Below are 14706 nucleotides of genomic sequence, written 5' to 3'. Positions count from 1 at the left end.
CCAGAATTGGTGTGATGGATGTAGGATGTATCACAAAGTCCTGTAGCATTGACAAATAACAATTTCACTTCTACTTTATGGGATGATTTCACACCTAAAACCAGGCTAGCTAACATTGGAGAAGCCAACAAAAGTAAGAATGTTTTTATTATTATTATTATGCTGTTACTTTAGTGTGGTATCTGTAAACACATTTGAATTGAAAGAAATCAAAACAATCAGAAAATAAAATTGGGTAACTCTGAGGACCTCCTAGGGACTGAAAGAATACTTATTGTAACCCTTTCGGTGTTATCTGAGGTGGATTTCTGTGTTGTGTTTCCGTGGGACCCTTGAATTTATCACCAGCTGAAACTTTACTTACCTCATTTCAACCCAGAGCCACTGCCTCAAAAAGCACAGACAGAACACATGGAGAAGGTTTTCTTCCATTTTAAATGTTTCATTGATGCCCGTACCGTGACCACAGATTTACCTTCACAGTATGCAACTCACTCTCTAAGTCCATTTTGAAAATGTTTATGTATCTTTAGACATGAGAAAACATGTGCAGTTGCTTGTTAGATCCAGCAGGTGGCCTCATTTGCAGGTCTTTTATGAAAGTAAACAAGGTCTTGGCTTAATCTTCAGTTCAAATAGTTACTTTAGAAGTTTGCAACCACTTTTTTTAACTTAAGTTGCAAAGAAACTAAGAGCTTCGCATTTTTTTTTTATTAACTTGTGAATTTCACTCATTCATAACCCAACGACAGGGTCCAAAGTTGTAACATTTATGCATGAATATTTGTGAATGTTTTGTATGGAGGTTTAGTGTTTATTTGAAAGTCAAATCATGACGAAAGGCCTCCTAAAACACAGTAGATCATTTCGTTCTAGATTTGACCCGTTCCTTCAGTTTGCTCTCCTGAGTTAACATAATTATTTTTGGATTATGTCTGGATAAAAGACAACTGGCAATGGCTTTAAGTTCTTAAAGGGAAAAAGTATCAAATTAAAAGTTTTGAATTGTTTTTGTTTAGTGTATTTCAGCACCAAAGAAAGGTCTCATATGTTTTATAAGTGTATCTCAGAACCATGGACAGCTCCATATTTGCAAGCTGTTTAAGTACATAAATCAAATCAAGTTTTATTTATATAGCACATTTATAAACGATTTTGGGTCGAGCCAAAGTGCTGTACATATAATAAAAATAGCCTACAGTAGAGACACTTTACAGCAAATACAGCAACACAGATTGTTCAGAATACCAGTATGAGAAAAACGACCCCCTCTATCCTTAGACAATCACATAAATAAACAGCTCAGCATTAAAACCGTTTGAAAAGCGACCACATGGACCTCCTGTCTGCTCTAGTTTTAGCAAATACATTATTTAATTGCATTTGATTCAAAACATAAATAAACAAATTATGACAAATGACAGATTTGGGTTGAAACAGTATGAAATTAAAGCGTCCACTGTAGCACAGCAGTAAAGATGAATTATAAATACTGCCTGACTGCACTTTATCTGCTCCTCTTCATCTCCAGCCTATCACAGCTGACTTAGGAGGGGGAGTCTGGACACTTTTAAATACACACTGATCGATTAGCATTAAGAAAGCTATTTTTCTTTCAAACCTAAACACAGAGTAAACAGCCACCATGGTTGAGTGGATCGAGCAGGAGCGCACCATTATCACCAGCATCTACTCCCACGTGGACTATGATGACATCGGGCCCAAGGCTCTCAGCAGGCACTTCTCTTACTGTAAAGCTATGGCTTTGCTTGAAAGAAAATAAGAAGCTCCAACCCACTAGTGCCTCAGGAGGATCAGGAGACCTCAGTTCAACCCAGAGCCACTACCCCTACGAGCACAGAAACCAGAACTCAGGAGGATATTTCTTAAATGTTAGTAATTGTATATCACCACCAAAAAAAAAAGGTCTGGATGTTTAACACAATGTTTATTTCAGCACCACGGAAAGCAATAAAGCAGAAAATAAAGGTTTCACTGGATCACAGTATTAAACATGAATTTAAAGTATTATCAGTCAAATGAGCTTTGAAGTAAAAAAAAAACCCAGATGTTTCTTTTGGTTTAAAACTTTATTATAATTGATACAGAAAACATTTTTCAAATGGAAGTAGCTTATTATTATATTGTGATTTTGATAAAGTTCTGGTTAATTGTTCAGCTCTTCATGTTAATATAAAAGAAACATATTAAGTCCTGTAAATGAAAGTGGAATAAATAATATATTTAATATTCAATCTGGAAACTCTTCCAGTACAATGTAACAAGGTAGACATATTCCTAATATGTTTTAATACCTGTCCACAGTAATGCAACTACATCAATTAGTATGGCAAACTATGGTAAATACATACAGTAACAGTAGGTAGCTGACACAGAGGGTCCAATTTTGAGTCTTTCTTAACACTCATGACTGAGACGTGATTCCTTTAAATTTGTTTACACAATACTTAAGGTACCACTTTTCCAGATCTGTTAAACCATATCATTTAGATATAATACCAAGATAAATGTATTACTTTAACATTAAAGGGCCCATGTCATCCTTTTCTGGTTCTTACCCGTCCCCTTGTGTGCTATGAAGGTTTTTCTGCATGTAAACGGTCTGCAGAGTCCAAACCCCTCAAAGTACACCCTGTAGCGAGTAAAACTCTAACACAGGAAATACCTGTCTGCCCCAGAACGCCTCGTTGGAGATGTCTCTCTTTCCATTGTTTTCTTGCTGGGTTCTGTGACGTGTGAACACCCAAATCAACAACAAATGACCGGATTGGCCCAAATGGACCAACCCGCGGAGCCCCTCACTCACCAGGATCCCTTGGCTAACTAACAGGGAGTCCCATTGACTTGCATAGAGCTCCCTGAACGCTGGTAATAGACGAGTTGGGATGGTGGAGAAATGCTCTCCGCAGACCCATTCTCTCAGCGTTATAAACCTTTTTCTTACTCAATATCAAGCCACACTTATTGTTTTTACTTCGGCTGTGAGTGTTTGTGTGTGCTCAGGATGAGTTTCGCTTGTTCTCGCTGAATCGCCGACCCGGAAACCTGTCCGCTCCTCGCAGCAACGAGCCTCGCAACGTCCCGACCAATCAGAGCACACTGGTCTCACAGGGGGGGGGGGCAGGAGCTCCAACAAGCCTTTAGGACAGAGAGTGAATACCTGGCGAATACACATACTACACAGAGATGCTGTATGAGAAACCAATGAGATTTGGGAAAATTGCACAATTTAAATCTATTCTAGTAGACCTCAACAATGGAAATATGATCAGTAGAAATGGCCATGACATGGGATCTTTAACAGGTTAGATTGGCGGCAATATTGAGAAAGTAGTGTGGTGTAGCAGTCTAATCATAAAAGATGTAGAACACCAACCGTTGCTTCTTCTTTTCACACCAACAAATTAATGCTACCTTAGCTAATGCTACACCACCAAAAATTAAAAGCACTCACCGGCGAGCCGACCGTAGGAGGCCCATCTTCGGTCAGGTGAAGACAGGAGAGCCCACCTGGGTCCGGGTGAAGTTGGTGAACATCCGAAGAGGGGAAGCACACGGTCATTTGGTAAAGAAATGCTTCTCTGTGGAGCTTCTACAGCCCGGTAAAGTTTGTACATATCATTACAGCACCATGTTAAACAAACGACAAAACGTAGCTATGCTAATTAGCTAACATGGCTACATAAAAAAAAACAAGCTACCGTTGATGCCACTAAAACTTGGAAAGGTTCACCTAAACACCAAAACAACGATATATTAGCCTTTTTTTTTAGACAATTATGATATATAGTTTTATTTTATGTCGTACGTGTATGTAGAAATACGTGAAAAACGCACTTTTGAAAACTGTTTTCGATGCTTGATAGACTTGAAATCTGTTAATTGTTTTAACATTTTTTGTAATCAGTGGACTTTTGTATCTGCTAATAAATGTTTGGATAGCATTTTATCATAATGGTGGTGCCGTTGTAGTATACAGTAAATGTGTGCTGCTATTCTGGTACTGTCTTGTATGCTGGACTGTGGTATAACTTACACGTTTTAAGTTCAAGTATATGTCAATTTATAGTTTTCTAAATAATATTGTAAATGCATGAATTCATTTTGTTTCAGATCACCATTGGCTTCCATTCAAGCTAGTATAGTACGAAGAGATGCAACAAATATTTAAAAGTATTTTTAGTTGGATTACACATATGTTGTGTGTACGTAAAATAATAACTCAAAACAACTTTTTGGTGCGTGGACTTTATGTCGTCATACAACAGAACAGGGACCATTTTAATTGCACATTTGTATTATTATAAAATATTGCATTGAAACAGCTACACATATATAAATATATCACATCATACAACATCATAAATGTTTTTATATATACCACAAACACACGACTGGGCCTGGGTCTTATCTGTATTTCTCGGAGAGCACGGCTGCGAAAGCTGACAGGTACTTGTCCATCGCTGCGTGTGCAACCGCTGTGAAGTCATCGCGCATGTGACAGGACAGGGCGACGAGCATACAGTGGGACAAGAGCTGAAGACAAGGGAGAGGCTTGTTAGTCATGAAACAATCTAGTTGGGCCAAATCAATCAAGAAACAATCAAGGCAACATATTTGGATATCAATAGAAAAGAAGTTTGTTCAGAGTTAAGTATAAATATAAACTATATGGAAAATACTTAAGCACTTCCCATTTTCAAGCACAGGAGTAACGGGGCAAAGAATTGTAGTTTGATATGTACGGAAAATGTTTTAGTTTGGACTTTTTGTGGTTGTTACGTTGGGCTCCGAGCTAAATGTGACAGTATTAACCACAATTCTTTGAATATTTACAAAACAAACTATTGATTTGGCAGAGCAAAAATTATATATAGCGTATTAATCTATAAAAACAATCATTAGCTGCAGACCTGTACAAAATGGTAAAGAAAAAATATCTCCACCAACTAAAGAAATCCAAAGCTATATCTTGCTTTCACACTAGTGCATGCGTAGTTATGTTATAGTGATATAATAAATAAAATATATCAGTTAGGTTAGGGTTAACCTAACTCTAACTCTAACTCTAACTCTAACCCTAACCTAACCCAACCCTTTCGTACTGACTACAATTGCATTTTACATTAAGTACATTTTCCTGATTGTACTTCCACAGCGAAATGTTTTGAAAATCAGTACTAAATGTACTTATGCTGAGGCTCTGAATACTTCCTCCATCACTGTTAATAAGAAACTGTTAATTAAATAAAGAACCATTCATTATTCTCAGTATAATTGATTAATAGCACTTTGTTGGGAAAATAGTGAATGTACTCCTTCAATATCAGAGTAGCACATGATAACAAAGGCCCTACGTAGCTGTGTACATGACAGGATGTATGATTACCAAGAAGAAGCTTTTTATGAGACACTGTGTTGAACATATGATAGCTATGTTCCAACGATTAACATGATGATTCAGCCTCTATGGAGATAGACATATGACTGTCATGTTTATTGCTTACGCGGGCCTTAGCTAATCTGAACTAAACATTAATAAACTGCTTTGAACCGGTATTCCTCCATCTTGTGACTGTGTAACTCCCTCTCCTGGATATCAGCATGTGAAGGACACTGTTCAGGAACTAGTTGATGCTCTGTACGTGAAGACTACTTCCATTCTGGAGAGGATCATAAATACATAGATCCTGATTATTGAAGCTCAAGCCGGTGAGGAGTGATATTCTTCTAACACACAGGTACCTTGAAGTTGGTGGGGTCTATCCGGAGCTGGTAGGCGTGCATGATCTGCAGAGGAGTGAGGGTGACGGTCAGCTGGCTGATGTCTTTGGATCCCTCTGCGAGAGCCAGAACGATCTTCTTCCCGTGAGAGAGCAGGTGGGGCGAGCCACGGCTGATGTCAAAGTGGGAGAAGTAGGTCTTGCTTCCCGGGAAACAGGCAAACATCCTGAGGAGGGATTGGGAATGTTAGTGGTATTACAATAATTCACATTGTAGGCACCTTTTCTACCACTAGGGGTTTCTGAATCAAAACAATAGCAACATTGAGATTTTGGTTGGGTCAATTGAGTCATTAACGTTTGCATCTCCAAGGATTACTTCTTTGTTCAATAATTCGTTAAATGCTTAGCTAGTGATTAAAAATAATGAAAAACAATTCAATAGAGCAGTTTCAGGTTGTTGACCAAGTTGTTAGAAATCCCGCTAATCCAACATTTTCTTTGCGTGATTTTAAGGTTACTTAAGATCCAGACATCCTGACTAAAAACCTTTATTAGGATAAAACAAAAGGTTAAAAAACAAGCAGGATGGAACATTCAACGTTTTGTTGAAGTATTACTTAAAACTGGAAGAAAGTAAATGAATGACAGCTTCTGACAGACAATACAACCTGACCATTGCTCAAAGGGGACATGACGCCATATCCGCTGACTGAATGGATCATACCATGAGTTTTGATTTAAAGGTTTTACAGGCTTCTCTTGGTTTAAAATAAATGGAAAGCCTTTGATATTATGTAAGAACTCAACTCAACAAAAAATAAAACAAAGGACTAGTCGTTTTCATACTACACAAAATCTTTTAGGCAAAACAATTCATATAATTTACCTCATGTTGTACATCAAGTATATTTTTTAAATCACTGAATATGGAACGGGGATTTTTTATTGCCAGCTTTTAAGACACTAATGATATGAGTGACCAGCAGTTATAATAATTACCATCGGCACTTAATATAATGATACTTTATGAAGCATTATGAACATTTATGAATAACTTATTTGAATATTAATGAGTGCTTTGAACTATAAGCATGCAGGGCTTTGAGCAGACTATAACACCTTGTACACAAGTATGTTTATAATGTATTATAGACATTGGCATTATAGAAATGGCTACTGTAAAGGCAAACGTACTGTTATGTCTTACAAAATGGACAAAACATTTTTAGGAAGCCTTTACATTCATGAACACACACCAGACCTATGTGGAGGAGGGGTCCAGTTTTCCATGTTAGCTAACAATTATTTTACTACTCAGTTGATAAAATGACCTGTATTTCCATTCAGTTCACACGCAGATTATATTTAGAAGTGTTAACCTACCTGAGAAGCGCATCTGCTCCAATTTCCTCAGCCACGGGAGTCAGACTTTCCCATATTTCTGCAATGAGCACTTTCTCTGTATTTGACAGCATCGCAGCCTATTGCATTGAACTTTACAAATATTCACTGTAGCTGAAAGTACAATGACTTTGCAGCGGAGCACTTCGGATTTAATAAACGTGCAACAATGGTGTGCGTAAAAGGCGTTAATCGACCATTGTATCGCCAATTTAACGACGTTACGGGAAGAAACGAAGAACCGGATAGAGAGTAAAAGTAAACAAATCCTTCTGTGGTTAAAGCTGAAGAGTGATGGTGAAGGTTTGTGTTGATCCTCTGCTCTCTGTTATCAGTGCAGACAGGCAGGGTGGGGACTGCTCTGCGCTATCAGCTGCTCCACATAATTCACTCTGGAGGTTTTTCTACCATAACATTAGTGTGGCTGCTAATCCACCCAAATGACCCCAGAAGTGGTTTTGTTTTGCTAAATCTCGCTAAAAAGATCAAATTTCACTTGTTTTGCATCAATCTTGATGCAGGGTACTAATTATATGTTATAATTTGGATTCCTAAAGCTTTCCTAAAGCTCGTCTACTGTCCCATCATTCAAGGGTGATTTTCACAATAAGTAATTTTCTTTTTTGGACGGACACTATAATTTACATTTTCTTTACTATGTTCAATCTGAATTTATTTTAAAAATAAAAACATCTATATTAATTCTGACACTTCTACATCCAACTCACAGATGTAACCTTGCTTTGAGAAAAAAGATTATTAATTTTCCCCTTTTAGAAGTGAAGATATGGTCATTTGTTCTGGGAATGTCATTTTCGAGCCTGAGGCCTGAAAAACAGGCTTGGGGCTTAACAGGTTAACGGGATTAAAACATGTTTAGCTGCTGTATCTTCTCTAGAGTGGCTTCTTTTTAATTATGAAAGTGAAAGTGAATAATAATAATTCAATTGTTTCCCAATGGAGAGCAAATGGCTTCCTGTTGGCCAACTTCCAACATGTCTTTCTATATTTCTTAAAGGGAGAGTTAAACAAGTAAATAGGGTCAAATGGAGAATTAAAAGATATCACTATGAAACTTTCCCCGTTGATTGTTTGCATTGAGGCACTTTTTGTATTACAAGAAATTACAATTTTGCAAATGAGGCATTATCTATTCCTCACATTTGGTTAATTTAAGATTAATCATATGCATATTGAAAAAGTTAGTATATTAAATACCTGAATGTGATTTTTGGATGCTTTGCCTTTCCACTGAAACAAGACATGTTATGGAGAATAGCCCAAATCCTCTCCTTTACCAGGGTATTGCAATTATTTTCCTTGTATTGTTAACCCTTTTAAAGTGTCTTATTGCACCAGTTGACAAGACATTAACGTATTAAATGTGAGTCAGGAGCCGTTTAGCTGTTATCTGCTGCACCATAAGCTGCTGGTCCAGGGCCAGGGGGCATGAGGCCCGCCTGCATCAGATACGGCAGCTTATATTACATGTCACTTGTTAGATGCTTTTATCCAATGCAATTTACATACTCAATACTGTGGGCAATCCCCACAGGAGCAATTTGGGGTGAAGTGTCTTGCCCTGGGACACAACGACATGCTGACTGCAGTGGGGTTTGAACCTGTGCTCCCCTGATCCCAACACCAACGCACAACCCACTGTACCACACGCCTCCCTTTATATCTGCTATAGCACAGCATTAGTCTTTTATTGCACATTTGAAGAGAGACCTTCATGCCCAAGATCCATAAGACAGACAGGGTCAATATGTTGGTGACAGGATTTATCCGTTTTAAATATCAATAAATCTGCCAAATATTTCCCAACACGGTTAAAGTTTAATCAGATTATCACGTACTAAATGCCACAGAGTGAAGCTTTGAGTAAAGGCTTTAGGAGCCTTTTGGGTTTTTGGGGATCCAGGGCTGTTACCCAATGTTCCCCAATATTGATTCAGCACGCAACATTTTTGCACGTGGACTATTCAAAGACTAAATATAATACCTTACAATCTAAAAGCTTTTATAGTACTGGAATTAATACAAATAAACGAGTTTGAAGACATGATTTTAAAAGATAAATGCAAAACTATATCAACAGAAAAGAATAATCAATACATCTTCCTTTCATTCGATCAGCTCTGGTTATGAATATATCTAACTTTTTTTTGGATAGTTGACTTGATTGTTTGCATTTCAAGCGGCTGCAGAAACCAGAAATGGTGTTTTTCACCGGCAGAAAGTCATCTGAGGTCGTCTGGGCAATAAGGCAGGAGATAAGACGGGGTGTTTGTGAAAGAGAACTTAGTCAGTGCCAGCGAAGTCACCATATCACTTCCAGATAGCTCAGCAGTTAATATGGTGACCTTGCAAGACCCCCTTCCCCTCCTACATACAGTACATGCAGCATTCTCGCTTTATCGCTCATAAGCAGAGGTGGGAAGTAGTGGAGTAAAATACTTTGTTAATGTACTTAAGGACATGTTTCTGGTATCAGCACTTTAATACTTATTTTCTGACGACTTTTTAATTCTTACATGTTGAACACAAATACCTGTACTTTCTACTTCTTACATGTTGAACCCAAATACCTGTACTTTCTACTTCTTACATGTTGAACCCAAATACCTGTACTTTCTACTTCTTACATGTTGAACCCAAATACCTGAACTTTCTACTTCTTACATGTTGAACCCAAATACCTGAACTTTCTACTTCTTACATGTTGAACACAACTACCTGTACTTTCTACTTCTTACATGTTGAACACAAATACCTGTACTTTCTACTTCTTACATCTTGAACACAAATACCTGTACTTTCTACTTCTTACATGTTGAACACAAATACCTGTACTTTCTACTTCTTACATGTTGAACTCAAATACTTGTACTTTCTACTTCTTACATGTTGAACACAAATACCTGTACTTTCTACTTCTTACATGTTGAACACAAATACCTGTACTTTCTACTTCTCACATGTTGAACCCAAATACCTGTACTTTCTACTTCTTACATGTTGAACACAAATACCTGTACTTTCTACTTCTCACATGTTGAACTCAAATACCTGTACTTTCTACTTCTCACATGTTGAACACAAATACCTGTACTTTCTACTTCTTACATGTTGAACCCAAATACCTGTACTTTCTACTTCTTACATGTTGAACTCAAATACCTGTACTTTCTACTTCTCACATTTCCCAAACCGGCTGGTTCCTTTAGTCTGAATGTGTGTTTGGTGGAGTGATCATTATTATTTAGAGTCATTGCGTGCCTATTGATTTGAACATGATCCGTGTATCCATCACTTCCTGGTCTTCTCTAAAGAAGAGGGACCAATGAAAACGTTGTCATGTTGCCGTTGTTCAGCATGGAAACATTCATTAGCTAACAATGACATTATTGTTCTATTAATATAAAGGGAGGTCAGGTACTCTTTAAAACAGCTGCTCGTTATGGGTACTTTTTACTGAAGTACATTTCAAAACCCTCTTTCCTTTGACTTGAGTAAAGAAGTTTAGTCAGTACTTCTACTTTTACCAGAGTATTTTTAAACACGAGTATCTGTACTTCTACTTGAGGAAAGGATGTGTGTACTTTTGCCACCTCTGATCATATGAGGTTTCATTCATACCAGTAATGGCGCTTGTACAGTTTAGGTTAGATTTTAGTTTAATTTTTTAAACATTGTCAGACTTTGGGTGTCAGCTGTAACCCAGTGGATGAGGGCTGACTCAGCATAATAAGGGGGCTCTCAGTGCCTCTTGCTGTGTAACAAAAAGGCTAAGTCATGCTTTCTTTTTCAATGTGGTAGGCGGGTACATCAAGAGGAAAGCATTGATAAGCAGGAGGCATGTTTTTCTTAGAAAGTACAGAATATATGTTCTATTCTATGTTGTTAACTTATATGTATTATAAAGATGCTAACATGTTGTTGGTTGATACCTATTCGAATTTCTGACAGGTATCACAATTGTCCATCTCAACTTCTGATATTTATGTTATGAATTACACAGTTATATCTGCAGGTTAAAACTTCTCTGCTCCAGGTGAGGCTTGAACTCACAACCTCGGCATCACTCTGCAGTTACTGTCATATAAGTACCGCGCGCTGACCGATTGCGCCACTGGAGCACAACAATGTGACATACATCAAATTATTAATCTTGTATATAATCAATGTATCTGTTGCGTGGACTTCCATGTAAAGAACAAAATACCTTAAAGGGGACTTATCATGCAAAATGCACTTTCTGATGTCTTATATGTGTCCCCGGTGTGTCTGGGAACTCACGCAGCGTCAGAAAATAAAACCCTTTCTCTTTTCCTCCGTACCCAAATCTTTTAAAAAGAGGGGTACAACGAGAGGATACAGATTTGCTGCCGATATGACGTCAAATCGGCGGTGGACCCTCAGAAAGTTGCTACCAGAAACAATGCCTGACGTGTTTTGTACGTAATCTCGTCTTTGTTTACATTAGCAAGCCTCGCTAACACTCAGAACTAACCTGTACTGGAGAGCACATGTGTTTAAAAAGCAGGAAATAAAAAAAGGAACTCACCTTGTGATAAACCCGCAAGAAAAAAAGCATTTGAGCTCCATGCTGTTTCAGAAATAATCCTTGATGTGGTTTAGAACAGGATGGCGTTTTATCACGGCAGAATTTAACTTTATCTCCAATAGAATTCATTAAACAAGCACATATGGTCAAATGAGGCAATGTGGCACTGTGGACTAATTCGTTGGTATACGGATCAGGGTAGCACAGGTTCAAACCCCACTGCAGTCAGCATGTGGGTCTGTCCCTGGGTAAGACACTTCACCCCAAAGCTATTTTCAAGCTAAGGACCCAAAATCCACGTTTCTCTAACAGGGCTGCCAAAGAGGGATATGAGCAGTATGAGGCATGGCTACAATGGGGGATCTGTTTGGTATTTTAAGCAAAACACTTCACAGCCATGTTTTGTATAGGTATGGCCCTACAATATATTTGTCCAATATAGCATGATACACACTTTAAAGAACCCTATTCTGCTCATTTTCAGGTTCATTTTTGGACTTTGTGTCTCTACTGTGACATGCTTCAATGTTAAAAAATCTCTTTATTTTTCTCATGCTGCAGCACCTCTTTTCACCCTCTGTCTGAAACATCACAGGGCCTTTTTAAGAGTTCCAGACTAACAGAGGTTGTGTGTGTTGTCAGTTCACCTCACTATTAAAACTTCTGTGCTCCAGGTGAGGCTTGAACTCACAACCTCGGCATCACTCTGCAGGATACTGTCTTATAAGTACCGCGCGCTGACCGATTGCGCCACTGGAGCTTGAAAATAGTCTATCACTGTCAAAGAATCGCACAAATAAAGTCTGTCAGTTTAATAATGTGCATTAACCTAATAGGGTGGCATATGAAAGCATTTAGTTAATGATCTCTTAAACAATGCTTTCCTCTTATTTTTATTTTTAGCTGTGACTGACAAACCAAAAACACGACTGCGTTTTAAACTTTATATCAAGAGGAAATGACATACTTGAGACTTGCCTTGGACAGTAGGCGTTGCTGTTTCTCTGTCTGTGACTAAAGCAGTTGGTGGAGGTTTCATCTCTTCCTCACCAGTAATGGGCGCTGTTTCACTCTTTTGCTTACTTACTGTTGATGAGATTAGAGTCTCTCTGCAGACCAGAGCATCCACTGTATAGAGAAAATCACCAAATGTGGTCAACCTGGTCCGTCTGTATCGGTTTCTTGGTATCCTAAAAAGTTGTTTTGCTCAATTCCTTAAAATAGAAAATGGTGATGATGTTTTTAGACAGACAACCAGTGACCCTATAACTAATATAAACATTGAAAATGCTATTGATCACAAGGTTTCTAACTGGAAAATGAAAAACAAGACGTAAAATCTCACACTCAATGAATTAAACCAAATCAATAAGCTGTAACTTTTAAAACTTTCATCCTTATGTTGACCTCTATCTCCTGGCTAAATGTATGATTGATTTAACTCAAACAGGTGGAATCAATGTGAATATTACCTTGTGTGTGTATAATAGAAATACTGTGACATTGTAAGTGGGCTCCAGTGGCGCAATCGGTCAGCGCGCGGTACTTATAAGACAGTAACCTGCAGAGTGATGCCGAGGTTGTGAGTTCAAGCCTCACCTGGAGCAGAGAAGTTAGCTTTCTAGTCATCTGCACGCAACATGAAAGTTTAAAAAGGTGTTGGTGCTGCCGGATTTGGCACCCTCACTTTAACTTTGTCCTAGATAGTCGTACTGTCACCAAAATCAAACTGGTGTTTGCTGTCCCCCTCTAGTGTGCATTTTACTCTGCGTTCAGCAGCTGAGAAACATTGAGCAGGTAAAAGCTCTGGATCATTCTTTCAAACAAAGTTTCTTTATATTCAGAGTTACTCACCTAAACTCATTGTGTGGATCTGCAGGTTTTAAAAAGTGAGTAAAATCAACTTCCTTTTAACAAAACACTTTTGCAAAGTAGGCGCTGTGGCTTAGCGGTCAAAGCGCCTGTCTTGTAAACAGGAGATCCTGGGTCCAAATCCCAGCAGTGCCTCTTTGTTACAGAAAATATCTCTTGAAATCTGTGCGACATTCACCTCAGAAGTAAGGGTTTTAGTTTGGGCGTAGAAACGGCCATTCCCAATGTGATCGATGAACCCTCGCAGATTATCTGATGTCACCTGGTAAATACCTGCGAGTGCAAGATCTCAAAAGTATAAATACAATGAGACAGCCCTTTGTGACACATCCTATTCCCTTGAGGACGAATGTTAAATACAGTAGTGGATTTGGGACTTTTTATATTATATATATTTTTTGGAGCCTGATAATACATTTGTTGTGGAAGAATGAAAGGAAACAGCTGAGCCCATAACTGAGAAGAACAAGATCTGAAGGCGGTGCTGTGGCTTAGTTGGTAAAGCGCCTGTCTAGTAAACAGGAGATCCTGCGTCCAAATCCCAGCAGTGCCTCTTTGTTACAGAGAGCATCTTTTAAGATAAAGCTCTCATCGTTACCACGTTCAATTACATTCAGGGGGGATAGTTTGTACTTCAAAATGGCTTCGATTAAGGTTTAAAGTTGAGTGTTATCCACCTCTGAAGTAATGGTTTGGATTCACTTGTGTGTACAAACTAGATTTTTTAATCTAGATGTATCTGATGCCCACTGGTAAATATCTATTTAAAGAACAGTATTTGAGAAAATCATAATTGATAGAGGTTGGGTGTTCCTAAAAGCAACCGTTTTCACTTTCTACTGACAAATTAAAGCCTAAAAGAAAGACTCTCGAGCAGGGATGGGCTACTTGGATGGTGGGGGCCACATCATTTATGTACTGGCCACCAGGGGGCAGCAGAGTTACTTGGAACACACACACATACATATTCCGTGTATTGTGTGTGATTATTAACAAATATACTAAGTCTGACATCTTCATTGACATTTTTCAATCTTTCAGGGAACAGTCTAAGCTCACTAAACAAAAATATCAGTTCACAGAAATGTTATTTCATTTTTACAAGTGGCGTGTTTT

General features: G+C 38.2%; 1 protein-coding gene across 4 annotated transcripts; it reads right to left on the bottom strand.

The window, feature by feature from the left end:
- Positions 1-2071: 2071 nt before the first annotated feature.
- Positions 2072-7480, bottom strand: hbae4 (hemoglobin alpha embryonic-4). Of its 4 annotated transcripts, XR_013803965.1 has the most exons (5): positions 7131-7480; positions 5767-5971; positions 4403-4557; positions 3476-3531; positions 2072-3197 (listed from the first exon to the last, which is right to left on the bottom strand). XR_013803965.1 is itself a non-coding variant. In XM_079659057.1 (4 exons), the coding sequence occupies exons 1-3, from the start codon at positions 7220-7222 to the stop codon at positions 4429-4431; spliced, it is 426 nt and encodes a 141-aa protein (XP_079515183.1). In that variant the 5' UTR covers positions 7223-7480; the 3' UTR covers positions 2072-3531; positions 4403-4428. The 4 variants fall into 4 exon arrangements, 2 of the variants coding, with proteins under 2 accessions (XP_079515183.1, XP_079515182.1); XR_013803964.1 differs by having other exon boundaries at positions 3476-4557; XM_079659057.1 differs by having other exon boundaries at positions 2072-3531.
- Positions 7481-14706: the final 7226 nt, after the last annotated feature.

This window comes from Notothenia rossii (assembly GCF_949606895.1).
Source record: "Notothenia rossii genome assembly, chromosome: 11".
Taxonomy (NCBI): Eukaryota; Metazoa; Chordata; class Actinopteri; order Perciformes; family Nototheniidae; genus Notothenia; species Notothenia rossii.
The sequence above is the reverse complement of the archived record's forward strand: the minus strand, read 5'-3'. Positions and strand labels throughout refer to the sequence as shown.